Source organism: Rutilus rutilus (assembly GCF_951802725.1).
Source record: "Rutilus rutilus genome assembly, chromosome: 10".
Taxonomy (NCBI): domain Eukaryota; kingdom Metazoa; phylum Chordata; class Actinopteri; order Cypriniformes; family Leuciscidae; genus Rutilus; species Rutilus rutilus.
Genome location: NC_140215.1, coordinates 9056065 through 9068276, shown reverse-complemented (window position 1 = coordinate 9068276; position 12212 = coordinate 9056065). Strand labels below are relative to the sequence as shown.

Here is a 12212-nt window from a genome sequence, read left to right as displayed (position 1 = left end):
AAAGCAACGAGCTTATGCTGCGTTCACATCATAACTACTGTAAAGGAGATGGAAACCCATGATGTTATACTCAAATTTATGCGTAATATGCGTAACAATATAAACTCTGAAATGAATCTGCAGCGGTCAGGTGGTACAAATCAGTGCTCTTTAAGTCATGTTCATTTGTAATGTTATGTGCTTTGAGACATGAGGTAGTTTAATGCCGTCTCTCATGACGCTTTTTGCTCCCTGCTGTACGCATTTTGAAGGAGGCGTGGCTTTTGAGACACTCTGAAGGGAGGGTGGGATCTCATGCTTTCAAAGCTAACTTGAATCATGTCCAAACCAGACGTGACATGATGCGATTAAAGGTATGTTTCCCATGTTAAGAGTTTTTATCCTAACCAGTCTCAACAGGGGATTCTATTATGGAAGCAGTTTCTATTTCTGTGAACATGCAAACTATGACAATGATAGTCTCACGTAATGATTACGTGCTTTATTTAATCGTGTCTAATATTACCATACTGAAAGTGATAGTGGATAATTCACCTCAGAGCTTGAAAATATTTGAACTGTGAGCTCAATGTGAACAAACAAGTGTTTTCAGTGACAAGGACTATTTCATTCTCTCAAGTGTTTTTAATAATGTTAAAATGGTGTAATATTTATTCATTAGAATATGTACCTATCCATTTAATTGCGAGCGCCTGTCGAGAGAGCTCTCCCTACACGCTCTTCTGATTGGCTGTGTGATATTTTATCGATTTTGTCACGTCTCATTGCGTTGTGGACAGACAAATTGCTTGTCACTGGCATCGTGTCTGATTAAGACAGGGGTGTTAGATAAACTATATAAATCTTTCAACTCATGGCTAGCCAAATTACAAGCAGACCAACTTGAGCTAGAGATGTTACGTCTGCCTCTGAAATGACACAGCACTCACCTTTGTAACTATAAAAAACCCTTTTGGCCCAAAGACTTCTCAAAGCAATCTTTCAAAGCAAATTGTTCATGTCAGTATTATGTGGAAAGTGCATTGAGAGATGGTGTGGAGTGAAGCACCTGTCTGATGCTTGTGCTCTCTGAATGAGCAGCATGCTGAAACGCTCCATAGACAGCAGGAATCTCCGTTTCGCTCATGGAAGGAATTCTGGCGATGCAGGCGGCGTCCCATCAATCTGCCGCTGATATGTAAGTGAGTGGGTCTTGTTCCAGCCGTGAAGCCAACAGATGATTCTTGCGCTGAAGTATACAGATTTCATTCCCTAACCTCTCATCTGGTCTAGGTTTGGTGGAACTCAAATGTGGACAGCTCAGGTCATGGTGAGATTAATTGCATTAGATAACAAAGTTTAAAAGCCAGTTTGTTTTAAATAACAAGTACAAGCGCAAATTGCCAAGTTACACTAAATTTCAAACGTTTGGGGTCGTTTTTTAGATTTTTTATGTTCACCTAGACTGCGTTTATTTCGTAGTTTATTTGAATAAAGTAAAAACAGTAATATTGTGAATTTTTTTGCAATTAAATTGACAGGAATTGCATTTGATCGATCCTGTGATGGAAAAGCTGAATTTCAGCAGCCGTCCTGTGTTGATCCTTCAGAAATCATATGCGGACTGTAATCGATGTTGAAAACAGTTGTGCTGCTTAATATTTTTGTGGAAACCGTGATACTTTTTTCCCCACGATATTTTGATGAATCGAAAGTTCAACAGTGCAGCATTTATTTGAAATAGAAATATTTAGCAACATTTAAAATGTCTTTCCTGTCACTTTTGATCAATTTAATGTATCCTTGCTTAATAAAAGTATTGAATTCTTTAGAGAAACTGAACTTGCCCTAAGTACATCTTAAATTATGTCATCACCTACACTAACAATACAGGCTTAGAAGGACATGAGGGCGAGAAAATGAAGACAAAATGTAAATTTTTTGGGTCCAAAGTGAATGTTTCCACATCCATCTTTTATAACCATTCCCTCATAATATATCCATGTGTGCTGCTGTCTCACTTTTTATTGCACATGCTTTAGATTTTTCGTGCTTCTTTTCATTCCATGTTCTAATCACACCCTGTGAATGGTATGTCGGGAGCCTTGATGTGGTATAAATCAGATTGTCTGTGATGAATACCCTGCCCTTGTCCATATCACATGCTCCTACACATGTAGGCTGAAGTCTGCCTTGGCTATTGTAAATCATTCTAGACTCTTAATGAGAGTGCTTTACAGCATTTCCTCTCGAGCTGCACAGCGTCCTTCACTCTTGCGAGCCTTGGGCAAAGACTCCCTGCAGAACTGTTAGAGTGGCAGGAAGTAGTGCTAATCACGGTTTGTGACACATCTGTTAAGCGTCTGTGCAATTGCGTGCGTGTGTATTTGATTGAGTGAATGCTCGGAGTCTGTGTGCCATCACCCGCTAATTCCATTAAGAGCCCGTGTTTCCCAACCCCAGATGAATGAATAATCCTCTTTGGGTTAGCACTTGTCTTAATGGTTTATTCTGCGGTAAGGCGGCCAGCCTCATCTGTCTCGTAGCCGGTACTTCCTTATAGTTCTGCCTTCTTGACATGAGGTGGTTAAACAAGTAATACATCATCATGTGTGTCTGGGATTAATGTGGATGTTTCCTTTGCACCTCTGGTTTGAAGAATGCTGTCAAATCCTGATCAGTTTGAAGTGTGACCCAGTTATACTGGTGAATCCCCCATGCGAACAAGGTGATTGGCCTTGCTGACATGCATCTCCCCCTTCTTGGCTCTAGTCCCACCCATTCATGCATAGGGACAGCATTTGGATAATCGCCAATTATCCTGAATGAGGTATAAGGACCCACACTGTATTTACAGACTTTTCTGGGGGATTTTTTGCATGCCGATTTTAAAAATAAAACTGCACACAAAAAATGTATCTAAAAAATGCACTCATTCATTTTTTACCTTCATTATTTTTTTTATATTTAGTTTTACACTTACATTAATTGTACTTTTTGAAAATTGTTTCGAATGACGCGTCTCACAACCTAGAAACACCTATTGAATTTCTTTTTATTGTTTATTTTAGATAAGAATAAAGATAGAATACGTTTTTTTTATATTCTATTTTATTTCAGGTAAAGTTTATATTGTTTCAAGTAACAAAACGTTTTATTTTATTATTTTTTTATGGTTTTAGTTTTAGTTAAAGATAATAACCCTGACTTGCTTCCTCGGTTGAGGCAGTTAACAATATTTTGCCTGGTAATACCAAACTCTTCTACTTCGCTTTGCTTCATAGACAGAGTCTGGAAGGGCGTAATTGAAAAATGTTTTCTTTCTCGCGGGGGGGTGCTTGTCTGAAGTTTAAAATAATTTGTTACCCGTAAGCCAATCACATAACGTTTGGTTATGGCGTGTGTTATGCGCATGCTCAGCCGCATCTGACTTCCACTGTAAACACATGTATGATGCGAAAACAAAACCATCGAGCGAAATACCGGAGTGAACATGGCTGTGAACGACTTTTGCAGATTATGTGAAGTAAATCTACGCATCCACGGTACAATCAGCGTCTACGTCACGGCTCTCAGCCCGCCCTCTGTTCGTTGATTGGCCCGGCTGTTTTGAGGCCGGAGGAAAACGGGGAAAACGGTCGCTATCTCAGACTGAGTACAGAAGCGAACTGAAATTGAGCGGAAGTACGAAGTCTGACGTAGTCAGGCTAATAGTATATATGCTTTTCGGGGAAAGTTTCACAAATAAATTAGTACTTTAAAAAAATATGTTTAGAGTCAATTTACTCTTTTGAAAAAGTACCTAAACTACAAGCCATTAATTGCAAATTGCATGCATACACACATACAGTACATACATATTTATCTATAAGATGAGACTCCAGTCATAGCAGTGTAATAAAAGTTTTAGTCGAAATCTGAATAAATGTTTTAAGCAGATTTACCGATTTGCCATAAGTTGCACAAACACATAGCTCCGCCCCGACTCGCTCCATTGGTTGAGCCACTGCTACTATGTGAGGTTGCTTATACAAACAACATTTTATCTGGTTTAAAGGACTTCTTTTTTTTGTGCTTTCTTGTCATGTTATGCTTTAAATGCTCCAAGCGAAGTGGGATTCCAGAAGGAAAGCACCAAGAACAGCATGTTAGCAGTAGCCTTGAGCCGTTTGTGCTGAGCTGTGACATTCTCCCATGGTGGCACCTTCTCTGTCAATGTGCCAGCCATCTGTGCGTCGAAAATGCAACCCCCCCCCCCTCGGCCAACCCTGCAACCTGAACCCCTCCTCTTCACCCCCTTCCGCTTATGGATTAAGGGGCTATTTGGGTCTTAAAACTATGCCAGCCTTAAGACAAAGCGACTGGGTGCATGGCAAATGTAATCTGCATTTATGATATTACATTTGCCTCCTGGAATCAGGTCAGGGGACTTAATCCTGTCGCGCCTTATTCAGAATTCTACCTCATGCTGAGGGTTTATGAGGGAAGTGATGTCATTTTCTCAGCCTTTGCTATTTAAAAAAGAACATCAGGTTAATAAGATTGTAGCGCAGCACTATGCCTTTTTATAATCACATCCTGCAGACTGAACACTGCATTTGATAACTGGATGGTTATGGCATAATTAGCAACTATTTATGCTAGGGTTTCTCTTCGGGTTTATACGTCTAACATAACTCTAATAAAGTGTAGATAAAGATAGGCTGTAAATGTGGTATTAAATATTTTCCAGGTATTTTTTTAATCATCTTTTGGCTTTAGTGTAATGACAATATAAAATCCTATTATTTAATTTTGTCTTTATACTTTACTATTTTTCTTACACACTATAAATGGGTCTTTTGTACATGGAAATATACAGCTCCCTTTATATTTTAGGAAGGGGGTCCCTTGGCATTATCATATTTGTTGGGCCATTGGCATTAGTGACTCTGTTTATTCAAGTACACTGAACAAAATTATAAACGCAACACTTTTGTTTTTGCCCCCATTTTTCATGAGTTGAACTCAAAGATCTAAGACTTTTTCTATGTCCACAAAAGGCCTATTTCTCTCAAAAAATTTTCACAAATCTGTCTAAATCTGTGTTAGTGAGCACTTCTCCTTTGCCGAGATAATCCATCCACCTCACAGGTGTGGCATATCAAGATGCTGATTAGACAGCATGATTATTGCACAGGTGTGCCTTAGGCTGGCCACAATAAAAGGCCACTCTAAAATGTGCAGTTTCATTGTATTGGGGGCATCCGGAGGGGTCCGAAAACCAGTCAGTATCTGGTGTGACCACCATTTGCCTCACGCAGTGCAACACATCCCCTTCGAGTTGATCAGGTTGTTGAATGTTGGTCCACTCCTCTTCAATGGCTGTGCAAAGTTGCTGGATTTTGGAACACGCTGTCGTATACGCCGATCCAGAGCATCCCAAACATGCTCAATGGGTGACATATCCGGTGAGTACGCTGGCCATGCAAGAACTGGTATGTTTTCAGCTTCCAGGAATTGTGTACAGATCCTTGCAACATGGGGCCGTGCATTATCATGCTGCAACATGAGGTGATGGTCGTAGGGTTGTAACGGTATACCGGTATGGCGATTTATCACGATATTGGCATGTACGATTATCATATCGTAAACATTTGCTAATCCACGGTTTTGAAAATAAATAAATAAATGAAACCAGATCTCATCTGCGCATATGCAACTTCTTTTCACTTGACTGCTTAGACTCCACCCAATACATGTGCAGCAGACAGAGGCTGCGAATTCTAATCTTGTTTTCCCCCGCCGAAAACAAGTATACTTTTGTCATCTGAAAAACGAACGCGGGATTTTCCTCGAAGATGGATATCCAGTTTAGAGTGCTGATCGGGAATTTTTCTGTCCGAGCCCGGCCCGCGTCCGACAGAGCAGTAACCGAACCCGACCCGAGTCCGACAGGCATAAAGATATGTCCAAGCTCGACCCGAGACCGACAGTTAAAATCTGTTTTTTTTTTTTCTCTCATACCAATGAGACATGTACGTTTGTTTGTGATGGAAGCCTGCTTTTATTAAGCAATTGTAGGAAGGCATTCAGAAACTTCAACAGGTCAGTTGTGTCTAGAAATATGGACGAAGAGTGGCTGCAAAAGGAGGAAATATGTCGAACATATTTAAATTTCTAAATGGTAAATTAATCCAAATCGCTATGAGTGTGTCTATTAATATACAGCGGAAAACAATGCTATACTAAACTATATTCTGCTTGTTCTGTGTGAATGAGCAGCGCCATTTCGCCTAGTACATACCGGTACTCAAGTATGTGTGACGCTGACGCTCATGGTGTTTAAAGCGTCTGCTGTCTCACTCATATGAGGACGTGAACACATGAACATATCCAGAGCTGCTCTGCTTTTATTTAAAAGAATCATCATCAAATACACTCTGACTGAAACTCATAGGTGTTTAGTACAACCTGTCAAAATAAAAGTTCGATTTAGCTTAAAGAAATGTTACTATTGTACAATAGAATATAGCTTAGTTATAACAACAACAATAATAAAGTTTATTTAAACATTAAGAAATATAGTTTTTTGTCTGTTTTAATTTAGTAAACCTATCCAGACAAACAAAAGTTGTTACATTTCATCTGATTGCATTTTCAATAATATATTTGTATTAAATCATAGAATCCAGACAAATTATATCAGACAAGTTACCCAGAATTTCTGAGGAAATACATTTTATAAGACTCTACTATCTTATAATTATCTGAAATAATAATTAATAAATTAAGAATAAAAATAAGTTAAGGTTTTATGAATTCAATTGATTAGACATGTTTGTTCAATTGGGAATTTATTTTTTCTTTCTTATTTTTTCAAAAGGTAGACTCATACAAAAAAGTTTGTTTTAATAAACCATATGTTCAACCAAAAAACCCTATCTGTTTTCATTCATTTAAGAGCCATTGTAGCAGATGATTAAAATAATAATAATGATTGTTTAATACCGTAGGCTATATCATGAAACCGTGATATTTTCTGAGACGATTATCATACCGTGAAAATCTCATACCGTTACAACCCTAGATGGTCGTGGATGAATGGCACAACACGGTATCTCTGTGCATTCAAAATGCCATCAATAAAATGCACCTGTGTTCGTCGTCCATAACATACGCCTGCCCATACCATAACCCCACCGCCACCATGGGCCACTCGATCCACAAGTTTGACATCAGCAAACCGCTCACCCACACGACGCCATACACGCTGTCTGCCATCTGCCCTGTACAGTGAAAACCGGGATTAATCCGTGAAGAGAACACCTCTCCAAAGTGTGAGACACCATCGAATGTGAGCATTTGCCCACTCAAGTCGGTTACGACGACGAACTGCAGTCAGGTCGAGACCCCGATGAGGACGACGAACATGCAGATGAGCTTCACCTGAGACGGTTTCTGACAGTTTGTGCCGAAATTCTTTGGTTATGCAAACCGATTGTTGCAGCAGCTGTCCGGGTGGCTGGTCTCAGACGATCTTGAACGTGAAGATGCTGGATGTGGAGGTCCTGGGCTGGTGTGGTTACACGTGGTCTGTGGTTGTGAGGCCGGTTGGATGTACTGCCAAATTATCTTAAACGCCTTTGAAGACAATTTATGGTAGAGAAATGAACATTCAATTCACAGGCAACAGCTCTGGTGGACATTCCTGCAATATGTACACAAAATAAGCCTTTTGTGTACATAGAAAAAGTCTTAGATCTTTGAGTTCAGCTCATGAAAAATTGGGGCAAAAACAAAAGTGTTTCATTTTTATAATTTTGTTCAGTGTATTTCCTCAATAACAGATTCTGATATTACTTATGAAATCTCTTGAGCAATTGTAATAATTCCCTTACAGAAATTTCCTTTATTCCTGTGGCCTGAAATTCATCTTTTTTTCTTATGTAAAGTCATGTGTAGCAGATTTTTACTTAAGCTCATGCTCTAAATGGATTTTGCTTTGTGTTTTTTGTTTCTATAGGTCTGTTCCCTGATGTTGGCGGTGGCTACTTCCTGCCTAGACTTCGAGGCAAGCTGGGCCTTTTTCTCGCCCTGACAGGGTTTCGCCTCAAAGGAAGAGATGTTCAAAGAGTCGGGGTGGCTACTCACTTTGTGCAGTCCGAGAAGGTAATGTGTATATACTCTAGTAATTGACTGATACATATTGGCTACTTCATATGACAATATTTGGCATAAATATATAATGTGTCAATTTGTCAAAGTCTTCTGATGACCTTGTGAATATAGATATAGCTAATTTTTCTGTTGTCAAAGATTTTTGTGAATTGAGTAAATATTGTAATGTAAAATATTAGTGTTAATTTCAGCAATGCTGTGCATGTCTGATTTGCCTTAATTTAAAATATTATTTTATATATTTTTATATATATTATAAAATGTGAATAATATATATAAGCATGTCGTTTATAACTTAGTATATGAATGTATTTATTATAGTATAAAACATTATAGTAAACATGCCATTTTATAGTTTATTTATTAATATAAAACTATATAAAATATTTTTACATATATAGAGTGTGTATGTATGTATGTAGGCTATACATGTGATTAAAGACTGCGATTGAATCCTTAATCTGATTATTGGAAATAATCACATTATTAGTGCACATGTAAACATAGTCATTGACAAAACCATGCAAGCATTTTCACATTCAGCCCCTGGTTTGGACACAGTAGTAAGAAGAAGAAACTATTGTGATTGTAGGACAGTTTTAGTAGTTTTGAGAGGATTAAACTCAAATTCAAGGTAATGGTGACCGAGCTGAGCTGGTGCTGGCCTCCTGGGCTTTTGGGCTGCAGTTCTTGCATTTGAAGGTACTGAAAGGAGAGGAGTTAGTCAGCATTTCTCAGGCTTGCCAGCGAACTTTCGGCAGCAGGGGGCGACTGAGCACCGACACTACGCCCAGTTCATGTGCCAGAGGTGAAAATGAGTACCAGGGCTTGGCACTGCTGGAGAGAGAGGGGCATACAAGCCTACACACACACTCACATCCTCTGGCCAAGGACAGATGACCAGCAGGATCTGACATACACGCTATTCACAGAAGTGACTTGTGATAAAAATAACCACAAAAGGGCTCTGAGGACAGTGCGTTTGTTTGTACAGCACAAGAGCTGATTCACTTTAATTTATGAGCAAATGCATAATGCATAAAAAAACAAAAAATTATAAATTGAGTCAGGCTGTATTATCATGCAACCATGAGCAGTACAGGGTTAGGGAATTTAAAAATTGTGATTTATTTTTTATTTTATTTATTTATTTATTTATTTTTCCAGGCCTAGAAAGCATATGGAAATCTAAAACATTAAACAATCATGGAAAAACATACAATTTCTATAGTGAATATGCATTTTCTCTTGCTCTGAGATGCGCGTTTCTCTCAAGATGCGTCCCAATTTACATAGTTATCCAAAAAGAAAAAGTGCATATTAAATCCCTGGATGATGCACTTATTTAACCAAAAAAGTGTGGAATGCTGGACACTTCATGATCTAAAAATTGTCACAGATTGCCAAGTGGAAAGGCAGGGCTATCTGACTGATGGAGGATGACAAAAATAAAAACTTTTAAACCTCATACCCTACATGGAAGAGTAGTCATAGTGTATAGTACGTCATTGGGACGCTACGCCAGTTAGTAACAGATTAGCTCTGTTCCAATGAACCTCATAAATTATCTATTTGAAACACTCAACATTGGGAGCAACTCATGACAAAAACAGTGCTCCTGAAGTGCACTAGAGACTCCATTCACAATTGATTCCAGTAGAGATTAGTGTTGGTATGTGGATAAGCTAACAAATGATGCTCTAATAAGCATACACATACATATGGGGCACAAATATTGAGTTATAGTCCATTTTTAATTAGACAGAATTTAGTCTATTTGTTATGTGGCTCATAAACCAATACAACACACTGAACATTTTTTAATTGATACTATCCGTTTAATGAAATACAGGTCAGTATTTCTCTTGACTTGTTCGCCATCTTGCAAGGGATTTTTCACGAACTTTGTCGCAGTGCATTACCTTAAGGTGTGGTCACGTTTACTGTTGCTCGGCAACATTTTGTGAACAAAATCATTCCATTAGAAATCCTCGTGAACGGGAGTTCACAAAAAAGTTGACTTCGAATGTGCCTTAAAAGGCTGTCCTGCAGGCAGCGAACTATGTTTTGGATCAGAGCTGTTGTTTTATGTTGTTTCACTGTGCCCCTGCAGTTTCCATCAGGAAACACCTTGTAAAAAAAATCCTGTTCTAAACAAAACATTCCCCTCTCTGCTCTTCAGTATCTGATTTAGACCCACTTTTTTTTTTTTTTTCTACCTGTAAGGTTGAGAATTTTCCCTTTTTTTCTCTCTCTCTTATTAGATTGCATCTCTTGAGAAAGATCTTGTTGACTTGAAGTCTCCATCGATCAGCGACGTGGCTCAACTGCTGGATACTTATCAAGAACAGGTATGTGGCAGAGACAGATGTGACTTTAAAACGGTCTGTGCAGACTTTTACAGCCTCGGTGCATGCAGTTACTCTACACACAGTGGTGGGCTTGTATAATCTGTTACCATAGCCACAGTATACAGCACTGATGGATCTGCTTTCAGTGCATCTTTATATGGTTCAAATTAAATGCCATGTGGCGACACAAGTGTGGAAGATTTTCACCAAAAAATGAACAGCCCTGTGTAGTTCCAAACCGGTATCACTTTCAACCTCTGTGAAACTCGAAAGAAGTTATTTTTAAAAATGTTGAATGTTTTAAACAACATTGAACCCCACTGACTTGCACAGTATGTACTGTACAATAATAATAAAAAAAACAGCGAGTCATCTTTTCAAAACATCGTTTTATGTTCCACAGAAGAAAGTCATGCAATTATATTAATAATTATTACAATAATACAACTTAGGCTACATGTTACAATATACAACTATAATATAATGTAATATAATATAATTAATCTAATATAAAACAATATAATATATCAAATTTGTTTTCTAGGCCTGGGCCTGTTGCAATTATTGAATAATCGTCTGTGTGTTGTGTATATACACACACACACACACACACACACACACACATATATTATTTATACATATATATATATATATATATATATATATATATATATATATATATATATATATTATGTAAACAAACTTATGTTACATGCAATTATTGCGATTAATCGATTTGACCGCAGTAATTATATTATGTAATGTTATGTTTTATTTATATTGGTAATATACATTATATACATATTATTAATTTCACAGCATTGAAGTTTATCATCTGGGCCTGTTTTATTATAATTGTTATTATTATATTAGCTATATACGATTCCCTGAAAAAGAAAAAAGAATCTATAAGTGACATGAACAAAACAGAATTAGATTGTAAATCACAATTATGTGTATAATAATCGTCAGCACAAAATTCATGATTGTGGCAGGCCTCTGAGCCTCTCCAAAAGCTCAAAGTCCTCTGCTGTGTTACTATACTCATTACACTCGTAATGGCTTGGTGGTCTGGATTTATGGCCATCTGTGGTTAATGTTGTGAAGTTGTGTGTGCCGAACAGGAGTGTCTAAATGATAATTATTATGACTCATACAGTCTTTACATCACAAAGCTTTCCAGAGATCCTCGGGAGGGAGGGACTGATGACACACAACTTTCATGCTCCGGACAAACATATTCGCTTTCACAGACCCTTTTTTATCATTTATTTGACTTTATTCTCTTCTGTCATCAACAAATCTTGATAGTAGCCTAATTAAAAATCTACACGTTGTGAATTATTTACAGTGAGTCTTTGCATTATGGTATGCCATGCCCTGGATGTTATTTACATCTGGCAATGCTCCTGCTTCAAAGAGAGTTTTATCTACAGCAGCTGTCACTAAACCATAAAACCATACACTTAACACTTTGTTCATCAAGGTTGCACTCTAAAGCCTGTCGATTGTTTGATACTAAAGATTAGTAAGGGTGTATCCAGACCTGAGCAGATAAGAGGAGAATATAGACGCATCTATTATGTATTCAGATTGTTCTAATGGTGGATTGTGATTCCATGTCATGGATTCTGTGAGAATGTATTGAAATAGAGATGTCAATGTTTGTGTATCTCTAGAGCAGGCGTAAAGTGAAATGTCACTGGGATTCATGTCACAGCT

At 37.9% G+C, this 12212-nt stretch overlaps 1 protein-coding gene across 1 annotated transcript in view; it reads left to right on the top strand.

Moving 5' to 3' along the window:
- hibch (3-hydroxyisobutyryl-CoA hydrolase) overlaps positions 1–12212 on the top strand; it is a 29198-nt gene that overhangs the window by 9489 nt on the left and 7497 nt on the right. Inside the window, exons 8-9 of the mRNA XM_084420230.1 lie at positions 7985–8130; positions 10404–10490. Coding sequence (XP_084276356.1) covers positions 7985–8130; positions 10404–10490 — 233 coding nt within the window. The remainder of the gene's footprint in view (positions 1–7984; positions 8131–10403; positions 10491–12212) is intronic.